At 44.9% G+C, this 26,745-nt stretch overlaps 1 protein-coding gene across 2 annotated transcripts in view; it reads right to left on the reverse strand.

Moving 5' to 3' along the window:
* The window catches only part of LOC125463445 (semaphorin-3E-like), a 262,044-nt gene that overhangs the window by 137,941 nt on the left and 97,358 nt on the right, over nt 1-26,745 (reverse strand). For both annotated transcript variants that reach the window (XM_048554709.2, XM_048554708.2), the window contains exons 2-3: nt 21,498-21,658; nt 2,237-2,299 (exon numbers count right to left, since the gene is read on the reverse strand). In XM_048554709.2, coding sequence (XP_048410666.1) covers nt 2,237-2,299; nt 21,498-21,658 — 224 coding nt within the window. The remainder of the gene's footprint in view (nt 1-2,236; nt 2,300-21,497; nt 21,659-26,745) is intronic.

Here is a 26,745-nt window from a genome sequence, read left to right on the forward strand (position 1 = left end):
AGGTGAACATCTGCTTAATGTGGAATGTCATCTTGGGGCCTGGGATAGGGGTGAGGGGCGAGGTGTGGGGGAAAGTGTAGCATTTCCTGCGGTTGCAGGGGAAGGTGCCGGGTGTGGTGGGGTTGGAGGGCAGTGTGGAGCGAACAAGGGAGTCACGGAGAGAGTGGTCTCTCCGGAAACCAGACAGGGGTGGGGATGGAAAAATGTGTTGGGTGGTGGGGTCGGATTGTAGATGGCGGAAGTGTCGGAGGATGATGCGTTGTATCCGGAGGAGTTCTTTGTTTTGTTTTACTAAAACCATGATGATTTGTGAGCATACTAGTCTAACTAACTGTTCCATACTTTTTGAAAATAATACCATCTCATTTATCAAATTGTTTAAGCTTCTACTTGCTTTAACATTTATTTAATTTCTATTCAATAAGCTTGTAGGGTGACTGAATATTTGAACTTTGTGATCAGTTGTGTGATTTATAGAAATTAATTTCATTTATCATAGAGTTTGGGGTTTTAAAAAAACTGTCATTTGGTTTTGGTCTGTGAGTAAGAAGGGGTGTCATAATTAACCCGACAGAATTTCTGGAGCCATGATTTTAAACAAGTTTGTGTTGGAAACCAGGTGATGAGGGCCTTTCTGGAGTGATAATGGGAATTTATTTGTGCTGTGAGAAGGTTACAATCGCAGAGAGCAAATGTTGAAAACAATCAGCTGCTTCAGTTTTAGAAGAATCAGTAATTGATTTCTGCTGAGAAAGAAACTGGGAATTTAATCCTTTGGGTTCAAAAAATCTGGGTTTTTAATGGGAAGGCCTGACTGAGGCCAGATGTAAGAAAAGTATCTTGTGGAGAAAGGTGTTGGATTAGAGCAGCTATTAAAAATTGTTGCCTCAATGTAAGGGTTTCAGGAAAATTCCTGGCCAATAATCTTGGATTAAAATCTTAAAGGTTATACTTGAAGCTAAATAGGTCTAAACTTAGTTGTGTGAATAATCAAGGAAAAGACTATTAAACAATATAAATGCAGGAACTGGAAGACACAATTAATTCTTAACTATAGATTTGAGAGAGAAGGAAACTGTCTCAGATATTCTAGTCCTAAAAAATGATGGTGTTGAAATAGATGGATTTTGTTCTACCTTGTGCTTTGAAATATAAAAAACTATGTTACGTACAAATTGACAATAAAATGTGAGGCTGGATGAACACAGCAGGCCCAGCAGCATCTCAGGACATGTCGTCTAAGGAATGGGAGGGGGAGTGGAAATGATTCGCGACTGGGAGGTGCAGTTGTTTATTGCGAACCGAGTGGAGGTGTTCTGCAAAGCGGTCCCCAAGCCTCCGCTTGGTTTCCCCAATGTAGAGGAAGCCACACCGGGTACAATGGATACAGCATACCACATTGGCAGATGGCAGATGTCCATCATGGGCCTCCTGCAATGCCACAATGATGCCACCGGAAGGTTACAGGAACAGCAACTCATATTCCGCTTGGGAACCCTGCAGCCCAATGGTATCAATGTGGACTTCACCAGCTTCAAAATCTCCCCTTCCCCCACCGCATCCCAATACCAGCCCAGTTCGTCCCCTCCCCCTACTGCACCACACAACCAGCCCAGCTCTTCCCCTCCACCACTGCATCCCAAAACCAGTCCAACCTGTCTCTGCCTCCCGAACCTGTTCTTCCTCTCACCCATCCCTTCCTCCCACCCCAAGCTGCACCTCCATCTCCTACCTACTAACCTCATCCCACCTCCTTGACATGTCCGTCTTCCCTGGACTGACCTATCCCCTCCCTACCTCCCCACCTATACTCTCCTCTCCACCTATCTTCTTTTCTCTCCATCTTCGGTCCGCCTCCCCCTCTCTCCCTATTTATTCCAGAACCCTCACCCCATCCCACTCTCTGATGAAGGGTCTAGGCCCGAAGCGTCAGCTTTTGTGCTCCTGAGATGCTGCTGAGCCTGCTGTGTTCATCCAGCCTCACATTTTATTATCTTAGATTCTCCAGCATCTGCAGTTCCCATTATCACTTATGTACAAATTGTTTGGTTTGTTCTGTTTTACTTTCATTTCTTTTATTTAATAAACATCTGTTTTGTTATTAAAACTGTAACTTCAGCAATGTGTACTCACGGTTTAGCTAAAGATAACTTTGTTAAATTAAACAAAAACAAACCAGATTTTAGACTGAGATTTGACTCTTTCAGTAATAACATCAGCTGGGAACATTACATACCATTGAGTCTTTGCCTTTTATTCTGCATCCTTCAATTTGACTTTTTGTAGCTGGCCAGTAAATCTGAAATAAGAAAACAAGAACAATGGTAATTATAAAAACACACAGCTATCTCTGAAAGAAAGGAAGCCGGCACAACTTAATTTACTCCAAGCACCATAATTCAAATGGTGAGCTCATAAGCATCAAATAACTTTTTCAGATTTCTCTACAATTCTTCATGGAAAGCAACAAATGGTGCTGTTCAGTCTCCTCTCTTTATTTCAAAATGAAAAGCGTTTGATTTTAAATGGGTGCAGGTATTTTTGTAAGGGGAGAGGGAACGCATGGGATGATTAATATGGTGTGGAAAAGGTGTGGGTGTTTAGAGTTATGTTCCTGTTTCTGGACATGGGAGTGCTGCTCTGTGCTGGTGGGCTGGACATATCTTATTAAGAATGGGTTCTGACTTCATGGAGCCATTGGATACACAATTCTATTCCTACAAAAAATCTCGGGAAACCTGGATTGTACCAAACCCAATGGGACTCAGTAGAGTGGTTGAGAGGCTGACGGAGGTATTTAATTTCTCCTTCACAGGACATCTGTTAGAGCCAGGAGCTCTGACCTGTTCCTTCTCCTCTTCCATTTCTGAAAAATGTCACTGGACATGAAACATTAACTTTGCTTTCTCTCTACAGATGCTGTCAGGCCACCTGAGTTTTTCCACTAATTTCTGCTTTTTTTTTCCTTGATCCAGTTTCAGTGAAGTCATACACAGACCTTTCAGCCCAACTTACCCATGCCGACCAGCTTTCCTAGACTGAACTGGTTCCATTTGCCAATGTTTGGCCCGTTACCCTCTCAAGCCTTCCTATCCATGCACCTGCTCAAATGCCTTTTCACTATTGCAATTGTACCGGCCTCCACCACTTATTCTGGCATTTTGGTCCATATATTCACCATCCTCTGTGCGAAAAAAATGCATCTCAGCTCCATTTTAAATCATTCCTCTCTCACCTTGAACCATTTAGGATAGTAAAATGTAAGGTATGCAGGGTAGATTGATCTTAGGAAGATAATAGGTCGTCACAACATCATGGGCCGAAGGGTCTGTTCTGTGCTGCACTGTCCTACGTTCTTTGATCTATACCCTTTCATTTTGGACTTCGTGGTCCTAGGAGAAAGACCTCGGCTATTCACCTTATCTATGCCCCTTATGATTTTATAAACCTGTATAAGGTCACCCCTCAACCTGCTACGCTCCAGGGAAAATGTCCCAGCCTATCCAGCCTCTCCTTATTACTTCTGAGTCATAAACATAGGTTAGGACTTTATTCACATGTTTTTATGTTCCCAAACTAAACTAGTCCTACTTGCCTGTGCTTGGCCCTTATCCTTCCAAACGCTTCCAATCCATTAATTTATCTAAATGTCTTTTAAATGTTATGACTGTACCTACGTGAATAACTCTGTTTAAAAATGTTGGCCCTCATGTCTTTTTTAAATCTTTCTCCTCTCCTGTTAAAAATATGCCCCCCAGTTTTTAACTTGCCCCACCCTAAGGTAAAGATCCTTGTTATTCTTCCCATCCATGTCCCTCATGATTTTAAAAACTTCAATAAGGTCACCCCTCAACCTGCCACTGGCCAGTGAAAAAGTCCCAGCCTATCTTTATAACTCAAGCCCTCCATTCCCAGCAAAATCCAGGCAAATCTTTACTGAACCCTCTCTAGTTTAACAATATCCTTCCTATAACAGGTTGTTCTGAACTGCAGACAGTACTCCAGAAGAGGACCCACCAACATCCTATATGACACCAACATGATGCCTCACCTCCTCTACTTGAGATCTGAACAACAAAAACAAGCATAAATACCTTTGAAACACCCTGTCTACGTGTGACACAAATTTCAAAGAATTATGTGTCTGCACCCCTAGGGTCTTACAATTCATTACATAAGTCCTACCCTTGTTTGGTTTATCAAAATGCAATAACTCACATTTATCCAAATTAAACTCCATCTGCTGTACAGCCCATTGACACAATTGATAGAGATCTCTTTATACCTTGAAGTAATCATGGTTTGAGACTGATCCCTTTCCCCACTCCCTGTACCGAGCATCTTTGGGTCTTTCACTTGTCTCTTAACTGCCGTCATCACCTTTAACTGTTCTCAGCCCTACTGTGGGAAAAAGCCCGTTTCACTCACAGAAAAGTAAAGAGGATTTTTAATGTGGTCATTGTGATGTGCACGTTTTACTGCGATTTACGAACAATGTCTATCAGGATTGAGTGTTCATAGACTGCTTTTACTTATCCAGTTTCTTCACCAACTCCTTATGTTACTCGCCATCTCTGAAAATGTGTTTAATCTAACCATTTTGAGACTGGCTAAAATATGTTTTTTGAACAAATGCTTTATTATAAAATAAAACTGCATTGTCAATTTATAAGCAGTTGAAAAGTATTTCAGCATCTGATTGGCCAATCATTCCATCTGCTATAGATAATAGTGATTTTTAAAATATGCTCATTAAAAAGCAATCATATTTTTGAAATTGTTCAGTGTTCATATTCTGAAAGTTTTGCCATGTACCTGTAGCTTGTATCACATTCTTAGATTCATCAAGTCATAGGTTCTTACAGCACAGATATGGGCTGTTCAGCCCAAACTGGTCCATGCTGACCAAAATATCCATCCACACTAACCCCACTTGCCTTCACCTGGCCTATATCCTTTGAAATCTTTCCTATCCAAATAGTCATCTTAATGCCTTTTAAATGTTGTTAATGTATGCACCTTAACCACTTCTGCTGAAAGCTCATTCCCTCTGTGTAAAAAAGTTGCCCCTCAGGTTGCCATGTATTCTTTCCCCTCTTACCTTAAACTGATGCTGTCTAGTCCTCGAATCCCTGACCCTGGGAAAAAGACTGAGTGCATTCAACTTATCCATTGCCTCTCATAACCTTATACACTTCTATCAGTTCCCCCTCAGTCTCCTACGCTCGAAAGAAAAATGTCCTAGCTTGTCCAACCTCTCCCTATAACCCAGGCCCTCAAGTCCTGACAACATCCTTATAAATTTCTACTGCACTCTTTCCAGTTTAATAACATCCTTCCTATAGCAAGGTGATCAAAACTGAACACAACACTCCACATGCAGCCTCACCAACGTCCTGTACAGCTGCAACATAACTTTCCAACTCCTACACTCAGTGCCCTGTCTGATGAAGGCCAATGTGCCAAAGGCCTTCTTCACTGCCCAGTCTACCTGTGACTACATTCAGAGAACCGTGCACCTGAACTCCATAGTCCCTCTGTTCCACTGCACTCCTTAAGGCTCTACCATTCACCATGAAATAACTACCTTGATTTGACTTTCCAAGATGAAACACCTCACACTTATCTAAATTAAACTCCATTTGCCATTTTTCAGCCCACTTCCCCAGCTGATCAAGATCCTGCTCCAATTTCTGATAACATTCCTCACTGTCCACAATACTACTTCTTTTAGTGTCATCTGCAATCTTACTAAGTCATGCCTTGTACATTCTCATCCAAATCATTGATACAGATAACAAATAACAATGGGCCCAGCACTGACCTCTGAGGCACACCACTAGTCATAGGCCTCCAGTCTGACAATCACCCTTCCACTATTACTCTCTGCTTCCTACCATCAAGCCAATTGAGTATTTGCTATGTAGCTGAGAAAACAGGATAGTATTTCAAGGATTACTGAATCATTGAAATATACTTTTGTTTGAAAGAAATCAATTTCCATATCCATACAGATTATTTATTAAAGAACAGAGCTACATGCAGATTTAGAATGAATCAAGAAGTGCAGGCTAAAATGTAGATCAGTACATGCAGTAAGTAAATCCAGGTTACAGAATTCAGTCTCCCTGAGAAAACAGATGAAAAGTAATCATTCAAGTCTCTCTTGAAATATTTGAGCTGCACAATGATTTTAGTTAAAATTTTCCCTCCGTTAATTTTCAGAGTTCAGTGCTGCTTTAGGACAATTTCAAAGTATTTGCTTGACAATTACACCAAATCTATTGGAAAATCATTTAGAACATAGAACATAGAAAAGTACAGCACAGTACAGGCCCTTCGGCCCACGATGTTGTGCCGTGGAACAATCCTAATCCAAACATAAAATAACCTAACCTACATTCCCCTCGATTCACTGCTGTCCATGTGCATGTCCAGCAGTCGCTTAAATGTCACTAATGACTCCGCTTCCACGACTACCACTGGTAAACTATTCCATGCGCTCACAACTCTCTGGGTGAAGAACCTCCCTCTGACGTCTCCTCTATACCTTCCTACAAACACCTTAGAACTATCAGAGATAATGGGAACTGCAGATGCTGGAGAATTCCAAGATAATAAAATGTGAGGCTGGATGAACACAGCAGGCCAAGCAGCATCTCAGGAGCACAAAAGCTGACGTTTCGGGCCTAGACCCTTCATCAGAGAGGGGGATGGGGCGAGGGAACTGGAATAAATAGGGAGAGAGGGGGAGGCGGACCGAAGATGGAGAGTAAAGAAGATAGGTGGAGAGAGTATAGGTGGGGAGGTAGGGAGGGGATAGGTCAGCCCAGGGAAGACGGACAGGTCAAGGAGGTGGGATGAGGTTAGTAGGTAGATGGGGGTGCGGCTTGGGGTGGGAGGAAGGGATGGGTGAGAGGCAGAACCGGTTAGGGAGGCAGAGACAGGTTGGACTGGTTTTGGGAAGCAGTGGGTGGGGGGGAAGAGCTGGGCTGGTTGTGTGGTACAGTGGGGGGAGGGGGCGAACTGGGCTGGTTTAGGGATGCAGTTGGGGAAGGGGAGATTTTGAAACTGGTGAAGTCCACATTGATACCATTAGGCTGCAGGGTTCCCAGGCGGAATATGAGTTGCTGTTCCTGCAATCTTCGGGTGGCATCATTGTGGCACTGCAGGAGGCCCATGATGGACATGTCATCTAAAGAATGGGAGGGGGAGTGGAAATGGTTTGCGACTGGGAGGTGCAGTTGTTTATTGTGAACCGAGTGGAGGTATTCTGCAAAGCGGTCTCCAAGCCTCCGCTTGGTTTCCCCAATGTAGAGGAAGCCACACCGGGTACAGTGGATGCAGTACACCACATTGGCAGATCTGCAGGTGAACCTCTGCTTAATGTGGAATGTCATCTTGGGGCCTGGGATAGGGGTGAGGGGGGAGGTGTGGGGGCTAGTGTAGCATTTCCTGCGGTTGCAGGGGAAGGTGCCGGGTGTGGTGGGGTTGGAGGGCAGTGTGGAGCGAACAAGGGAGTCACGGAGAGAGTGGTCTCTCTGGAAAGCAGACAGGGGTGGGGACGGAAAAATGTCTTGGATGGGTGGGGTCGGATTGTAAATGGCGGAAGTGTCGGAGGATGATGCGTTATATCCGGAGGTTGGTAGGGTGGTGTGTGAGAACGAGGGGGATCCTCTTGGGGCGGTTGTGGCGGGGGCGGGGTGTGAGGGATGTGTTGCGGGAAATACGGGAGACGCAGTCAAGGGCGTTCTCGATCACTGTGGGGCGAAAGTTGCGGTCCTTGAAGAACTTGAACATCTGGGATGTGCGGGAGTGGAATGTCTTATCGTGGGAACAGATGCGACGGAGGCGGAGGAATTGGGAATAGGGGATGGAATTTTTGCAGGAGGGTGGGTGGGAGGAGGTGTATTCTAGGTAGCTGTGGGAGTCGGTGGGCTTGAAATGGACATCATTTACAAGCTGGTTGCCCTAGATGGAGACTGAGAGGTCCAGGAAGGTGAGGGATGTGCTGGAGATGGCCCAGGTGAACTGAAGGTTGGGGTGGAAGGTGTTGGTGAAGTGGATGAACTATTCGAGCTCCTCTGGGGAGCAAGAGGCGGCGCCAATACAGTCATCAATGTACCGGAGGAAGAGGTGGGGTTTGGGGCCTGTGTAAGTGCGGAAGAGGGACTGTTCCACGTAACCTACAAAGAGGCAGGCATAGCTGGGGCCCATGCGGGTGCCCATGGCCACCCCCTTAGTCTGTAGGAAGTGGGAGGAGTCAAAAGAGAAGTTGTTGAGGGTGAGGACGAATTCAGCTAGGCGGATGAGGGTGTCGGTGGAGGGGGACTGGTCGGGCCTGCGGGACAGTAAGAAGCAGAGGGCGTTGCGGCCATCTGCATGCGGAATGCAGGTGTATAGGTGTCTCCCTATACCAACCTCCTGCAAAAATTCCATCCCCTATTCCCAATTCCTCCGCCTCCGCCGCATCTGCTCCCACGATAAGACATTCCACTCCCGCACATCCCAGATGTCCAAGTTCTTCAAGGACCGCAACTTTCCCCCCACAGTGATCGAGAAAGCCCTTGACCGCGTCTCCCGTATTTCCAGCAACACATCCCTCACACCCTGCCCCCGCCACAACCGCCCAAAGAGGATCCCCCTCGTTCTCACACACTACCCTACCAACCTCCGGATACAACGCATCATCCTCCGACACTTCCGCCATTTACAATCTGACCCCACCACCCAAGATATTTTTCCATCCCCACCCCTGTCTGCTTTCCGGAGAGACCACTCTGTCCGTGACTCCCTTGTTCGCTCCACACTGCCCTCCAACCCCACCACACCCGGCACCTTCCCCTGCAACCGCAGGAAATGCTACACTTGCCCCCACACCTCCTCCCTCACCCCTATCCCAGGCCCCAAGATGACATTCCACATTAAGCAGAGGTTCACCTGCACATCTGCCAATGTGGTATACTGCCTCCATTGTACCCGGTGTGGCTTCCTCTACACTGGGGAAACCAAGCGGAGGCTTGGAGACCGCTTTGCAGAACACCTCCGCTCAGTTCGCAACAAACAACTGCACCTCCCAGTCGCAAACCATTTCCACTCCCCCTCCCATTCTTCAGATGACATGTCCATCATGGGTCTCCTGCAGTGCCACAATGATGCCACCCGAAGATTGCAGGAACAGCAACTCATATTCCGCCTGGGAACCCTGCAGCCTAATGGTATCAATGTGGACTTCACCAGTTTCAAAATCTCCCCTTCCCCAACTGCATCCCTAAACCAGCCCAGTTCGCCCCCTCCCCCCACTGCACCACACAACCTGCCCAGCTCTTCCCCCCCACCCACTGCATCCCAAAACCAGTCCAACCTGTCTCTGCCTCCCTAACCGGTTCTTCCTCTCACCCATCCCTTCCTCCCACCCCAAGCCGCACCCCCATCTACCTACTAACCTCATCCCACCTCCTTGACCTGTCCGTCTTCCCTGGACTGACCTATCCCCTCCCTACCTCCCCACCTATACTCTCTCCACCTATCTTCTTTACTCTCCATCTTCGGTCCGCCTCCCCCTCTCTCCCTATTTATTCCAGTTCCCTCTCCCCATCCCCCTCTTTGATGAAGGGTCTAGGCCCGAAACGTCAGTTTTTGTGCTCCTGAGATGCTGCTTGGCCTGCTGTGTTCATCCAGCCTCACATTTTATTACCTTAGAACTATGATCCCTCGTGGCAGTCAATCCTGCCCTGGGGAAAAGTCTCTGGCTTGGAAATAACTTGTTTGTGTAACTTGGGTGACTCACGGTAAATAGTTCTCTGCCATCTCAGAGATTCCATTGTGTTGTTTTTGTTCATTGCTCCATGTCATTCCAGCAGCAGGACTCTTGATAATCTATTTTTCTCAATCAGAGAAAAATAAGAGCTGCTGCTTTCTGTTATCAAAGTGTGCCATTTCACCTTTTATAGGCAAACGGCAGTGGCAGTAACAGATTAACTGCTGTCAAGTGCTTTTGATCGCAGAGGGTATTCAAAGGTGATTAGTGTGTTGTGTCTGGAAACAGCTACAGGAAGAGCAGAGTAAATGTTTACACCTGGAAAAAGCAGCTTCTGTTAACTGCAACAATACGTCTATCTTGTGTAAACAAGAGTCTTATTGTCTCTGTTTCAACATGAACAAATTCATCATTTGTGAATGGACTTAATTCAAATCTCTAATTCAAACTGAAACAAATGTACACCAATAAATACCTGACATTCAAAAAGCCCCTCTCAATTTCCATGGCACTGTTACTAGAATTTTCAAATTTTCACTTTGCCCTCTGAAGCCTTAAGAAGTTCTGTCCATCCAGTCCCATTTCTCAATGAGAGCATAATTCAGGATAGTATTGCAGCTGGGATGTCAGGTATGTGATTAATATACTTTTAAATAACATTTATTTCAGAGTTTGGATTTTGAATTAGTGCATTTATGTTTAGTGTGTGTCAATGAGGGTTTTAATGTTTAAATTGTTGGTATTTCTGTCAGCATCGTAATTTCTTTCTGAACACAGAATGCGATTTGCTGTAGAGACAAAATGTTTTGATTTCATTCAGTGAGTTTCCAAATGAAGAAAGCCATCAGTTATGCAATAGGTTTCAGATGGAAGGATCCAGACATTGTTCTTTTCTTTGGTTTAGGGGAACATGCATAGCTTGAAGAAAGCCCTTCTCCTTTGAGGTTTGCTGAAATCTTTACTAAATGTGGATAAGGAAGACAGTTGGTCCTGAAGAAAGAGAATAGTTTAGAATGGTTAAGAAATAGATGACCTCAGTATGAGGAGTTTATTTTGAAAACTCCAGATCAGACATTTTTGGTTAATATCCTGACAGGGTTGTTTGAAGCTGAGAAAGTCTAAACCTAATTGGATGGAGACTCCAGGAAAAGGTTATCAAATTTTAAGATGGGGAATTGAGGTCACATTGAAATTAATCCGAAGAGATTGGTTAGAGAAGGGAATTCTCTCTGATGTGAGTACTGCAAAGAAATGTTATTGAGATTAATGGAATTGTATTAACTGTGTGTTTCAACAGCTTTGAAATTGTGTCTTATGCAAATAATTGGGCTAACCCAATTTCTCCAGCATAATAAACATATGTTTTATTGTTAAAACAACATTTGCAATACCTACAGCATTGGTTGCTTATATTTCAATGAAGCAACATCATGTTTGGGGGTTGTGATGGCCTTGTGCTATTATCACTGGACTGTTAATCCCCCACCTCTGACAACATTCTGGGAACCCGGGTTTGAATCCCACCACAGCAAATGGTGGAATTTGAGTTCAAAAAAATATGTGGAATTAAGAATTTAGTGATGAGCATAAATCCATTGTTGATTGTCAGGAAAAACACATCTGGATCACTGATGTCCCTTAGGGAAGGAAACTGCCATCCTTACCTGGTCTGGCCTACATGTGGCTCCAGACCCACAGCAATGTGGTTGACTCTTATCTGCCCTCTGGACAATTAGGGATGGGCAATAAATGCTGTCTGGCCAGTGACAAACTCATCCTGTTAGTGAATAAAGAAGTTCAAGCCAGGGAAAAAAAATGATGCATCAAGCCAGACATCAAATTGCATCTGGCTTGTCCAGTAACAATATCAGCTAGAATCGTAACACAGTCCAATACTGAGGGAGTGCAGCACTGTAGGAGGTCCGTGCTGAGGGAGTGCCACGCTATCAGAGGGTCAGTAATGAGGGAGCACCGCACTGTCGGAGGATCAGTGCTGAGGGAGTGCTGCACTGTCAGAGGATCAGAGCTGATCAAGTGCCACACTGTCAGAGGGTCAGTACTGAGGGAGAACCGCACTGTCGGAGGGTCAATACTGAGGGAGTGCCACACTATCAGAGGGTCAGTACTGAGGGAGCACCGCACTGTTGGAGGGTCAGTGCTGAGGGAGTGCCACACTGTCAGAGGGTTAGTGTGGAGGGAGCGCCGCACTGTCTGAGGGTCAATACCAAGGGAGCGTCGGACTGTCGGAAGGTCAATACTGAGGGAGCGCCGCACTGTCGGAGGGTCAGTGCTGAGGGAGTGCCGCTCTGTCGGAGGGTCAGTGCAGAGGGAGTGTCGCACTATCGGAGGGTCAGCGCAGAGGGAGCGCTGCACTGTCAGAGAGTCAGTGCTGAGGGAGCGCTGCACTGTCGGAGGGTCAGTGCTGAGGGAGTGGGCACTGTCGGAGGATCAGTGCAGAGGGAGTGCCGCACTATCGGAGGGTCAGTGCAGAGGGAGCGCCGCACTGTCGGAGGGTCAGTGCTGAGGGAGTGCCGCTCTGACGGAGGGTCAGTGCAGAGGGAGTGCCGCACTATCGGAGGGTCAGTGCAGAGGGAGCGCTGCACTGTCAGAGAGTCAGTGCTGAGGGAGCGCTGCACTGTCGGAGGGTCAGTGCTGAGGGAGTGGGCACTGTCGGAGGATCAGTGCAGAGGGAGTGCCGCACTATCGGAGGGTCAGTGCAGAGGGAGCGCTGCACTGTCGGAGAGTCAGTGCTGAGGGAGCGCTGCACTGTCGGAGGGTCAGTGCTGAGGGAGTGCCGCACTGTCGGAGCGTCAGTGCAGAGGAAGTGCCGCCCAACCTGATCTCACACTGAAAATTCCAGAGGCTTCTGGCTGTGAGCAGTATTTTACTGGAGACACACTGTACTGGATGAGGTTGATTCCACATCAGTGCAGATGATTGGCAGAGGCTTATAGATTTAAATAATGTAAGCCAGCTTGACAGCAGCTAAAGGAAAACAATAACAAGGTTTGTGTCCCACTTCTGCTTGGGGTCCTCGGTGAAACATCACGCAGGATAATATGAAACCCTGTTGCTCAGCTGGGCACAACTGACCTCTCCCCCAGCAGTTTTCTTCTTCCTCCAGATTTCCAGCTGCTCCCTTCATCTCCCACATGTTCGTGTATTTGAATTTGAGAATAACATACTTAGTGACACCATGTAATCTGACAGATGGTGAGTACAGCAATATGTAATTAACCCTCTCACTCCTGGAAGTTTCCTGGAGGGATTTTCAGAGATACTGGGCAGAATTCAATGTTCCTCACAAGATGCGTTTGGAGACAGGGGTACTGACTCAGGCAGAAGAGCGAGGAAAGCTTCACTGTCCCGCGCCAACCTCAATTCAGTTTTAGGTGGAAGGCTCATGGGTCCTGACCAAAAACGTTAGCTTTCCTGCTCCTCTGGTGCTGCCTGGCCTGGCTGTGTTCCTCCAGCTTTACACTGTGTTATCTCTGACTCTAGCATCAGCAATTCTTGCAATCTCATAAATTACTCTCTAGTTTTACCATCAATTAAGATCATGTAGTAGGTAATTAATGGTCTTGTTGTGCTGTAATCCTGCTGTTGTTGGTATCCACCTGTTTCCATATGGAGATGCAAAATTCTTAGGAGGGGACAGACATTGACTGTCTGATTGGAAGAGCTAGCATCAGGAAGGGTTATATTCAGACTCTCCACCACTCCACCAGCTCTATTCCCTATCTTCCACATCCTTACGCTGCAAACAACCATCCCACTATCACTTCTTGGACCCTTTTAAACCTGGACTTTGGGAGGGTGCAGTACCAGCAATTGCTTTGGCCACCCTGGTGGCACTGTATTGCTTCCAGCCTCTGGCTGGCTGGCAGCACTTGGGAGGGTGGGACTTACACACTGACAAATGGACAAGGGAAATAGGCCATTTGGTCCCTCAAGCCTGTTCCACCATAAGATCATGGACTCTGTTCTAAATACCACATTCACTTTGATGCTCCCAGCAACAGTCTCTGATTTCTGGCCTAACAAGATTCTATCCATCTCCATCTAATAAATATTCAAACCCCCACCTCCACCACAGTCTAAGGCATCCTTCCAAAGTTACACAACTCTCTGAGAGAAAAAATATCCCCCTTATCTCTGTCCTAAAAGGGCACGCTCTAATTCAACAGCAGTGTTTCCTCATTCTGGACTGACTCACAAGACGAAACATCACTTTGATTTTGATTTTATAGACTTTAAAAAGCCACCAACCCCAGTCTGTCCCCTGCATTAGTCTCACCCATCCCAGCCTGGTGTTTTATAATCAACGTGCACCATTACAGCGGGTTCCAAACTGAAGATCTTATGATCGTATTAACCAATCACAAGGTATTTGAATTATAAGGTGACAGGTTAAGCTTGCTTGGATTAGTGTGTAGTCAGATGTGCTCAGATTCAATTCCATACACCGCTACCATTTACACTACCACTGCTCCAGTGTTCTGGGTTATTTTTCATTCCAATATCTGGAGCAATTTTGTTTTTCAAATTGCTGTCACTCAGATAGATTTAACTCTTTATTTCACAGGTGCCTGACATCAATTTGTGTCCTTGATATCTCCAGGTATGACTGGGCACAACAGTGTTATTAATGCTTAAGCCCTGTGGTTACAGCCACATCCACAAATCAACATTGAGGTAAAAACTGAGGATTATCTTACACTGTTTCATGTTGAGTTCTGGGAGCCTGACCTGTTACCGATTTGAACATCTTGGCTTCAGTTCTAGACAGCCACACACAGAAATTACTTGATCAACTTTTCTAGCCATAAGCACTGGGTAAGAAATGTTCCTGACCAGACTGAATATTGTAAGAAGCTGACATTGCCAAGTCCGTGGCTCACAGCTGGCTGAGGAAACCATGACATTCCTATGTCAACTCTTCAAAGACACAAGGTAATTTTGATTTAATAAAACAGGAAACGCTGTAAATACTCAGCAGTTCAGGCAGCATATGTGACAGCGGCACGGTGGCTCAGTGGTTAGCACTGCAGCCTCACAGTGCCACGGACCCAGGTTCCATTCCACCCTCAGGTGACTGTCTGTGTGGAGTTTGCACATTTTCCCCGTATCTGTGTGGGTTTCCTCTGGGTGCTCCAGTTTCTTCACACAGTCCAAAGATGTGTGGGTCAGGTGGACTGGCCATGCTAAACTGTTCATAGTGTTCAGGAGAGTGTAGATTAGGTGTGTTAGCCATGAGAAATACAGGGTTACAGGAAAAGGGTAGGCTTTTGGGTCTGGGATGGGATGTTTGGAGGGTCGGTGTGGGCTCGTGGGGCCGAAGGGCCTATTTCCATGCTGTAGGGATTCAAAGGCCATGGCCATGGGCATGGGGCTGGTGGCCCCTGGCTAAAAGGCTCTGCAGTTTGTGAGCGACTTTCACACCATCAGAAAGGTTGGTCACATTAACGACAAGTGGCAGGAAGGCAATTGAGACAATTAATGGGTGTCTTCTCAGCCAGTAGCCCAGAACTGCAGGAACATAAACCCTGCCATCAACCCCTTCGCTATCATCCCTCCTGTCATTGGACACCGAGAGGATTTCCCTCCAAACAACGGGTCTGGCAGCAATGGAGATCTGGGGAAAGATGGATGCGTACCCGGCATAGCACTACTAGGTTAAGGCACCCTCTCGGTTTCTTGTTGCATTGACATTTGGCAGTGCTCAAAGGTCTTATTGGCTTTCTGGGATTGGTGGCTCATCACCATTTCCCACTGGCCAGTGAACTATTCTCATGGCTGTCATCTTCTGTTCCTCCAAAACTTTAGTTAACTCAGCCACGTTAGGGGCATTTAAACAGCCCTTGGATAAGTATATGGATGATGATGGGATAGTGGAGGGGGAGGGGCTTAGATTAGTTCACAGGTTCGCGCAACATCAAGGGCCGAAGGGCCTGTTCTGCACTGTATTGTTCTTTCTACCTATCTCTCTCATGTCTGGTGAAAATTTCAAACACCACAGTGCAGAAGGGTTCAGGTTTAATATGGTCATAAGATGATAGGAAATAGGAACAGAATAAAAACTGAAAGAACTGTGGATGCTGTGAATCAGAAACAAAAAATCAGAAATTGCTGGAAAAGCTCAGCAGGTCTGGAGGCATCTGTGGAGAGGAATCAGAGTTAACAGTTCAGGTTCAGATCAGTGTGAGCTTGGACGGTCAAAGGGCCTGTCCCTGTGCTGTAATTTTCTTTGTTCTAGGTTCAGTGGCCGTTCTTCAGAGCTCTGTTTTTTTTAGGTTTTTATCCTGAAATATCAACTCTTTCTCCTTCACTCAAGTTACCAGACCTACTGAGTATGTCTAGCATTCTCTGTCTTAGTTTTAGATTTGCAGTAGCCAAAATATTTACTTGTGTTTTGGGGCAATTTTTAATTTGTTAATGTGTAAAACTGAGGCAAAGTGAAAGCTCATGTCTCATGCTGCAGTGAATCAAACTGCTTTGTACTCCAACTTTTGTTATCTTAACCCCAGGGATCACGGGTTCTTTATCACTTGGACAGAAACTTTCTGTTTAAATCTATCAATGATTAAGGCCATGTTTGTATGACTGGTGATGGTTAGATGTTTGCTCAGGTAGATTGGGATGTCACTGTTATATTTGCAGTACAATCTTTGATGGGACATATGTTCCTGTGTAATCATTAGCTTATAGCCCTGTTCCTGTGCATTCAATCATCAGAGTTCAGTGCATCGAGGAAAACCAGGTTGGAAAGCCACAATTCCGCATGTCTGATTTTCCATCCATTAATTTAAATGTTCCCAACTACACCCAGGGCAACAACTGCAACATTTGCCCCTTTTGCTCCAAAACATCCTTTCCATCAACAATTTTAACTCTCAGGTCAGTGTTCAGTATGACTGAGCTAATTACTCACAGTCTCCCCACTCATTGCTTTGGGGTTGCTGCCTTGTTTTGACAGATTGAATCGTCTGAGGTGATCCAAGTGCCATCAGATTATCACTTGTTCCACATGTTTTCTTGATAATAAGGCTGAATATTTTTCTGGCAGGGATCTCAGAATCAGTTGCTACAGGAATATGGAGCAGTCTTCCACTAAAGTCATTCTTCAAAGAGCAGGATCATAGAAGGCAGGATGATGCACTCACTGTCTCAATGACAGTAGCATGGTTTGAATTTAATGGTAAGGGGCTGGCTGTTAATGCCCAGCATTCTTAAATTAAATCACGATAATATATTCCGGAAATGTAAAAGTTTCTCTCTCAGTCACCCCATACTTTGACAGGATGTGTGCACTGTTATTTTAGTGATACACTTACTAGAAAATGTATGCAACATTGTGACACTGGAAAGTTTAATAACAATAAACATTCCAGAAAGCGTACTCAGGAGGCTGTGAGTGTTTAACATTGTTTAAATGTTAGTTACATTTCATATAGAACCCATTCTTTTTGGGCCGATTACATATTTTAATTTCTCAACAATATTTTGTGCTGAATTTTTCTTTTTGTCTAAGTGCAAGATGGGTCCAAGCTTTTTGAAGTTATTCTTAGCATGAAGCGCAATGGGATCTCTCACTGTATCTAAGCAAGCTTGCCTCATTAACTCTTTATCCTGCTGTTATTGATATCCCGCACTACCCATTCGAGCTCCTTATTACCACATGTCATTCCCAGGACAATGTACCACTCACCCAGTATCTGGAAGTAAGTTTCAGAATTTTGAATCGAAGGTACTAAATGAACAGTGATATATTTCCAAGTTAGGATGGAGAACTGAACAGGTGAACAAAAGTTAACATAGAACATAGAACATTACAGCACAGTACAGGCCCTTCGGCCCTCCATGTTGTGCCAACCTGTCATACCGATCTCAAGCCCATCTAACCTACACTATTCCATGTACGTCCATATGCTTATCCAATGACGCCTTAAATGTACCCAAAGTTGACGAATCTACTACCGTTGCAGGCAAAGCGTTCCATTCCCTTACTACTCTCTGAATAAAGAAACTACCTCTGACATCTGTCCTGTATCTTTCACCCCTCAATTTAAAGCTATGCCCCCTCATGCTCGCCATCACCATCCTAGGAAAAAGGATCTCCCTATCCACCCTATCTAACCCTCTGATTATTTTATATGTTTCAATTAAGTCAACTCTCAACCTTCTTCTCTCTAATGAAAACAGCCTCAAGTCCCTCAGCCTTTCCTCGTAAGACCTTCCCTCCATACCAGGCAACATCCTAGTAAATCTCCTCTGCACCCTTTCCAAAGCTTCCACATCCTTCTTATAATGCGGTGACCGGAACTGTACACAATACTCCAAGTGCGGCCGCACCAGAGTTTTGTACAGCGGCAGCATAACCTCTTGGTTCTGGAACTCAATCCCTCTATTAATAAAAGCTAGAACACTGTATGCTTCTTAACAGCCCTGTCAACCTGGGTGACAACTTTCAAGGATCTGTGTACATGGACATCGAGATCTCTCTGCTCATCTACACTGCTAAGAATCTTACCATTAGCCCTGTACTTTGCCTTCCGGTTACTCCTACCAAAGTGCATCACCTCACACTTGTCTGCATTAAGCTCCATTTGCCACCGCTCAGCACAACTCTGCAGCTTATCTATGTCTCTCTGCAACCTACAGCATCTTTTGTCACTATCCACAACTCCACCGGCCTTAGTGTCTTCTGCAAATTTACTGACCCATCCCTCTACGCCCTCATCCAGGTCATTTATAAAAATGACAAACAGCAGTGGACCCAACAGCGACCCTTGTGGTACACCACTAGTAACTGGTCTCCAGGATGAACATTTCCCATCAACTACCACCCTCTGTCTTCTTTCAGCAAGACAATTTCCGGTCCAAACTGCTATATCTCCCACAATTCCATTCTTCCACATTTAGTACAATAGCCTATTGTGGGGAACCTTATCGAATGGCTTGCTGAAATCCATATACACCAAGTCAACCGGTTTACTCTCATCTACCTGGACGACAAAACGTGAGGCTGGATGAACACAGCAGGCCAAGCAGCATCTCAGGAGCACAAAAGCTGACGTTTCGGGCCTAGACCCTTCATCAGAAAGGGGGATGGGGAGAGGGTTCTGGAATAAATAGGGAGAGAGGGGGAGGCGGACCGAAGATGGAGAGTAAAGAAGATAGGTGGAGAGAGTATAGGTGTGGAGGTAGTGAGGGGATAGGTCAGTCCAGGGAAGATGGACAGGTCAAGGAGGTGGGATGAGGTTAGTAGGTAGATGGGGGTGCGGCTAGGGGTGGGAGGAAGGGATGGGTGAGAGGAAGAACAGGTTAGGGAGGCAGAGACAGGTTGGACTGGTTTTGGGATGCAGTGGGTGGAGGGGAAGAGCTGGGCTGGTTGTGTGGTGCAGTGGGGGGAGGGGACGAGCTGGGCTGGTTTAGGGATGCGGTGGGGGAAGGGGAGATTTTGAAACTGGTGACGTCCACATTGATACCATTAGGCTGCAGGGTTCCCAGGCGGAATATGAGTTGCTGTTCCTGCAACATTCGGGTGGCATCATTGTGGCACTGCAGGAGGCCCATGATGGACATGTCATGTCATGCTCTATCCATGTCTCCGAAATGGCCACAACATCGAAGTCCCAGGTACCAACCCATGCTGCAAGTTCACCCACCTTATTCCGGACACTCCTCGCATTGAAGTAGACACCCTTCAAACCACCTTCTTGCTTGCCAGTGCCATCTTGCTTCCCTGAAACTTTATTTCGGACCACCCTACTCTCAACCTTTTCTATAGTCGAACTACAATTTTGGTGCCCATCCCCCTGCTGAATTAGTTTAACCCCACCCGAATAGCCTTAGCAAATTTCCCTCCCAGGATATCGGTACCCCTCTGGTTCAGGTGAAGACCATCTTGCTCGTAGAGGCCCCACCTACCCCAGAAAGAGCCCCAATTATCCAAGAATCCAAAACCCTCCCTCCTGCACCATCCCTGTAGCCACGTGTTCAACTCCTCTCTCTCCCTATTCCTCGCCTCACTAGCACGTGGCACGGGCAACAAACCAGAGACAACAACTCTGATCGTCCTGGCTCTCAGCTTCCATCCTAGCTCCCTGAATTTCTGCCTTAAATCCCCATCCCTCTTCCTACCTATGTCGGTGCCAATGTGGACCACGATTTAGGGCTGCTCCCCTCCCCCTTAAGGATCCCAAAAACACAATCAGAGACATATTGAACTCTTCCACCAATAGTAAGGGAGATGGTCAACATCCAGGATGGACTCAATGTGAATGCTATTGCTAGACCGGCTCCATAGGTTGTTACCTCTGGACTTACGAACTGCAGCATACTCCGGGCTGGTTCATTATATTCTGCGCTTGTTCAACTTGAATTGATCCATATTTTACTATTAATTTCTTTTTTTTTCCTTTATCCATTCATGGGATGGAGACGTAGCTGGCCAGGCAGCATTTATTACCCATCCATAATTGCCCAGAGGGCAGTGAAGAGTGGACTGCATTGCTGTGGGTCTGGAGTCACATGTAGGCCAGACCAGGTAAGGATGGCAGTTTCCTTCCCTAAAGGACATTAGTGAACCAAATGGGTTTTTCCTGACAATCAACAATGGATTCACAGTCATCTTTAGACTCTTAATTCCAGATATTTATTGAACTCAAATTTCACCATCTGCTATGGTTGGATTCGAACCCAGGTCCCCAGAACGTTGTCTGGATCTCTGGATTAATATTCCAGTGATAATATCACTAGGCCTTCACCTCCTCCTAACTTCTATCAACTTCACTTCCTGACTTATATCAAAACCCAAACACTCATCATCCCCTTTCTCACTGAGAAATGTTGACATCTGATTAAGCAATGGCTCAATTTTAGAACTTTTATCTGTTCTCCAATTTCTCTATGGCCTCGTTCCAGCCTAACTCTATAATCACCTCCCACATCCCTCTGGCAACTGAGAGCTGACCTTATACAGGTTTATAAAATCATGAGGTGAATAGCCAAGATCCTTTCCATAAGTGTGGGGAGCTCAACATGAGAAGGCATAGATTTAAGGTGAGAGGAGAAAGATTTAAAAGGAGCCTGAGGTGTACCATTTTCTCACAGAGGGTGGTTGGTATGTGGAAATAACTGCCAGGGGAAGGAATAGATGCAGATATAGTTACAACATTTAAAAGGCATTTGGACAGGCACATATATATGCTGTATAACTCCATCTGCTCTTCTCTGATTCAGGCCATTTGGTTATTCCCAATTTTAATTGTTCTATCGTCGACAATGATGACTTCAACTCTTAGGGTGCAAACCCTGGAACCCCTTGCCAAGCCTCTCCAACTCTCTATCTCAGTGAACTCCTGGAACCATGGCTGTTTGACAGTTGATTTTGGCAGTTGACCAAATATCACTTTATGAGATTCAGTGTCAAATTGCATTTTAAAATGTTCCTGTGAAGTTTCCTGGGACATTTTATAATGTTAAAGATGATTTGCAGTGTATTTCTTTTGTTGAATTGTATTATTTGGTATGTTGCTCAGTATCAGCCAGTCCAAGAAATCTACAATATGGGGATAGAGTTGGTGCAGATCCAAAGAAATGATTGATTTGTTTGAGAACTTGATCCTTTGGTTTCAGTTTGCTGAATGTTTTAAAGAACAGTGAGAGTTTGAGAATGAGAGGGCCTGAGTAGAATGTCTGTTTGTGCACCTCCTGTGACTGGATGAGATGTTACCTCTTGGTAATCCTTGTTGATGTGATCCAAACTGAGCGAATATATTAGGCCTCTGCCTCCCACAAATAGGCGATCCTGATACTCATCCAACAGTACTGTTTGCAAGTCGATAAATCCCCGCGGCCCATGGAAAACCATGCTCCTGTTCAGCTCCCACAACTCTGGAAAGCAAGGAAAATGTGAGAGGAGACAAATGAGAAGAGATTTGCTTTGACACAGTGAGAACATTCTGGAAAAGAAACCAAAACAGAAATTGCTGGAAAACTCAGCAGGTCTGGCAGCATCAGTGGAGAGCAATCAGAGTTAATGTTTTGTGTTGAGTGAACTTGCCTCAAAGAAACAAAGAAACCTACAGCACAGGAACAGGCCCTTCGGCCCTCCAAGCCTGCACCGATCAAGATCCTCTGCCTAACCTTACATCTATTTTCTAACGGTCTGTATCCATTTGCTCCCTGCCCATCCATGTCTCAGAAAAGATAGCAAAGTGTGGAGCTGGATGAACACAGCAGGCCAAGCAGCATCTTAGAAGCACAAAAGCCGACGTTTCGGGCCCAGACCTCTAGTCCTGAAACGTCAGCTTTTGTGGTCCTGAGATGCTGCTTGGCCTGCTGTGTTCATCCAGCTCCACACTTTGCTGTCTCGGATTCCCCAGCATCTCTTTGCCTTAGGCAAGAGTGGGTTCATGATGGACATAATCTTAGACAACACTTCAGTGCAGCAGAAATAGAAGGAATGGCATTATCAGAGGTAAACTGAGAATTTATCTGGAGGGTCTTGGGGCAGAGCACTACAATTCACAGAATCACAGAATGATTGTGGTGCAGGAAGAGGCTGTTTGGCCTGTCATGCCAGCTCAGGCTCAATTAAAAAAGGTCAAGATTGTAATGTTTTCATCAAATTTATCCTGCAGCCCTTTACCATTGATTTCCCAGTGATTTATCTCATTTTCTGTGTCACTGTGAAACAACTGCCATTGTATTATCCATCACTAAAATACTGTGACCTGAGGATATTAATGTACAAAACCTTCTCTTGGAACAAACAAACTTTTATAATCATTTCTTGATTGGGAAATGAGAAAAAAAAATTACTTATTTTCAATGAACATTTACTACTTATTAAAAAAGGAAAATGCAGAATGTGTTCTGCGCTCTGTAGCCGTGTCCACGGCAACAGACCTCTGGTTCCAGAAGTTGCTGCCATACTGAGACCTCACAGAGCCAGGAAATGAGAGGGAACTGTGATCTCAGACCACGAGCAGCACTAGGGGCCCAGTGATTCCTGTCCCTTTCCCTGCTTGTGCCACATACTGCATAATCATTCCTGGACAAACTGAGTGGGAATCATCACCATGGTTACGAGACCAGTAGAATTGGAACAGTTTTTCTGCTTCACTCGGTCTGTCCAAAAAAAAGCCCCTCACACCTACAAACTGTCTGAGATGTCTGCATCAGAATTTGGAGACAGGTTGCTGAGTGGGAGGGCTGTAACATAAGGCTGTATATTGTTGCAGCAATAAGGATGTACTTGCCATCTGCGCAGCCCCTCCCCTATTCACCTGCATTATAATTCTCCCAGTGCCAGTAATGGTTCATACCCCCAGTGGCCAGGTCATTAATTCATGGGCATTTAAAGCTCGTCATCTGCAGTTGCTGGAACTTGAAGGTTGGAGGAAGGTTGGAATTGAGTGATTGGCTGGTGGTTGGCTAAGGGGGTGATAATGGAGGTGATGTTGGCTGGTGGGGTGCACTCCCTCCTTTTCCTGTGCCCATCCGAGGCTCCAACAAAGTATTCACCCTCTTCTGCATTTCCCTGTCCAATCCATGGGGCCCCTATAGATTGGAACCTCTTCCTCTCCTGGGATTAATGGCTTCTCTTCTCCAATGGAATGCTTGCAGTCCTCCTGTTGGGTATCTTTCCTGGTGGCACTGCTGGCTAAGAAAACTGATGGCCATGTAATTGGGTGAAGGGGTGGAAAGGCCACCTTAAACCTATCAATGACCTTACAATCGTAAAATGGTTCAGGCCAAGAGTCCAGTGGAAGACAAATTCACAGGCCACTATGGGCCAGTGACAGGGATTTCAGTGTCAGACTCAGTCTGAATATCTCCATTCTCCCCTGAAATGCGCTTCACTATTTGCTTTCCAAACATGGCTTGAGGGTCAATGGTAATTTTAAAGTGAAAGACAGAAGAGCAAGAGGGAATTTGAGGGTAGCCTTTTTAATCCAGAGGGTGCTGGGAATTTGGAATGCACTGCCTGGGAGGGTAATTGAGGTGGGAAACCTCAAAACTATTGAAAAGGACTTGGATGAGCATTTGAAATTTCATAACTTCAAGGCTACAAGACTTGGTTTGTGGGACTAGTGTAGATAGAGGTATATTTTTTGGCAGACTTGATGGGCCAAAGGCCTCTTCTGTACTGAATGATTCTATTACTCTATGACAAGCAAATTGAAAACAAGGGTGGACAGACAGTGATGATCTCAAGAGCTACATAAAGCTCAGAAATTGAATCCAGTTCAAATGTGGGAGTGATCCCGATACAACATCCTCTGTAAATGCCGAATGTGACACTGAATAAAAATCTTACTGAGTGAGCAGCACAAATGGTTGTAATTGACATGCAAAATATCAAAAGGTCTTAAAATTTCCACAAAGTTCACCTGATACAGCGCAGAAGGATTTGACAGACCGAGTCACAGAATTGTTAAACTGCAGAAGGAAACCATTTAGCCCATTGTGCCTGCCTGCGCAGGTTCCATTTCGTAGTCTCAATCTTCTGCTTTTCCCCATTTCCCTGACCTTTGTTTCAAGTCAAATAATCATCTAATGCCCCTCTTGAATACCCCAACTGAACCTGCCTCTATCACATCTCCAGGCAGTGCATTCCACACCCTAACTACTCACTAAGTGAAAAAGACTTTTTTACATCATCCTTGCTTCATTTGGATAGCCATTTATGCTCTATTTTTCAATTTTTACAAGCAGCAAGAGCTTTGCCTTTTTTACTCTATCCAGCATGCTCATGAGTTTGAAAACCTCTGTTAAATCTCCTCTTAGCCTTTTCCTTTCTAAGCAGATTGAAGCCCCAACCTCTCCAATCTGTCCTGGTAACTGAAGTTTCTTATTCCTGGAACCATTCTTGCAAATCACATCTGAACTACCTCCATTGACATTCACTTCTTTCTGATATTGTGGAGCTCACAACTATATACATTATTCCAGCTGAGGTCTGGCAAGTGTCTTGTACAAGTTCAACATCACCTCCCTGCCTGTTGTAGCCTATGTCCCTATAATAAAACCAAGAACGCTGTACATGTTATAGATATCTCCACCTGTCCTGTCACATTCAATGATCTGTTCACATATACACCCATGTGCCTGTACTGCTGCATCCCCAATTATAACTGTAACTCCTAGTTTACTTTGTTTTAGCAAAATACATCACCTCACACTTCCCTCCATTGAGCCTCATTTGCCCTGACCACCCCCCCCCCCCCCAATCAACATCTCTTTATAATTCTGCACTGTCTTCTTCAGGAAGTAAGGGAAAATGTTTTGTGGACTGGACAATAAAGAGTGTGTTCTTTGCCTCTGAGAAGACCTGTCAAGAAGTACACTGCGAAATGGGGAGAGATGTTCCAATTATCTCAAAGACAAAGAGTTTTTGGCTATAGACCTGATGGTCACAATAGAGTTTTGAGTGTCAGCATAATCTTGATCAGAAACTCATCTAAAAATCATAATACTTGGATTTCATCTGGTTATATAAAAAATTCTATAATTGCATCTTGAGTAAATGATGACTGGACAACAGACAAATAAAGTTAATTCCAAATGAAACATTACATTCCCAATGTGACACTTCCTGTGTCTTTTTGTACTGTGAAGATTAAAGAAATTCCTGCTGGTACAGATTCATGCCCAAAACAGTGTCATAACAATTGTGCAATTTTTGAAGCAATAAATGTGGGCAATTGGAACCAAGGCTGCTCAAATGTTCTAATTTTCACAAACATCACCTTTGTTCTGCTGAATGGTCACATGCAGTTTGTGTTGTGCTGTTTGGTTACAGAATTTCTGGAGTCAGCCAATGTCGACACTACATGCCTGAGCAAATAAAGTGAATAAAATGTGTGACTTTCTTCAGCTTCAATTATTTTGTGACTTTTGCTGGAAATTTTAAAGGTCACTCTCATCAGAATAGTTTGGAAACAGAATCAGCAAAAAGCTGTAAGTAATTATGATATTGGCCTGGATTTGGTGGTTAGAATTGAAATGATGCCACTCACCACTGATCTTCAAGAAAGCTACGCATTAATATCCGGTGGTCTCTGTGGTGGGGGTCCCCCTTTCCCAAGGTTGGTTTGATTCTGGAGCCAAGTCGATCTCCAGGCATCCCACACAGTAATGTCATCAAGCAGGGTGAGCAACCAATCACTTTACAGTAATCCCAAGACAGCAAGCCAAGAGGTAAAATGCACTAATTACTATTCAGTTTTTATAAATTTTATACAGATTGAAATAAAGATGGGACAGATAGATTTGAAGTTGAAATAGAACATATAACAATACAGCAACAGTCCAGGCCCTTCGGCCCACAATGTTGTGCCGACCTATTATCCTACTCGAAGATCAAACTAACCTGCATACCCTACATTTTATTGTCATCCATGTGCCTATCCAAGAGTTGCTTAAATATCCCCAATGTATCTGACTCCACTACCACCTCTCTGCATTGATCCTTTAAAGTCCCCAATGGTGTAACACCCTCACATCCCAATAAAGAAGCATAACCTTTCAGGAGGAGGGTGTTTAACTCTGAAATGCTGTGGAGCAAAAGGAAAACTTTTCATGTCCATTACAAGGAATTCAACAAGGAATTCTGTAGGCCAACAGGAAATTTCTGGCAGCGACATTTAAATTCTTTTGTGAAACTGCATATGTGCAGATAGCAGAAGTTATTGTCAGATTCACAGATAAAGCAGGTGAACACTAACTGCTTCACCACTGGATGTGAGTTTGCTCGCTGAGCTGGAAGGTTAGTTTTCAGACGTTTCATCACCATTCTAGGTAACATCATCAGTGAGCCTCCGACGAAGCGCTGGTGTTATGTCCCGCTTTCTATTTATCTGTTTAGGTTTCCTTGGGTTGGTGATGTCATTTCCTTGGGTTGGTGATGTCATTTCCTGTTCTTTTTCTCAGGAGATGGTAGATTGGCTCCGAATCAATGTGTTTGTTGATGG

The sequence above is a fragment of the Stegostoma tigrinum genome, chromosome 25 (genome assembly GCF_030684315.1).
Source record: "Stegostoma tigrinum isolate sSteTig4 chromosome 25, sSteTig4.hap1, whole genome shotgun sequence".
Taxonomy (NCBI): Eukaryota; Metazoa; Chordata; class Chondrichthyes; order Orectolobiformes; family Stegostomatidae; genus Stegostoma; species Stegostoma tigrinum.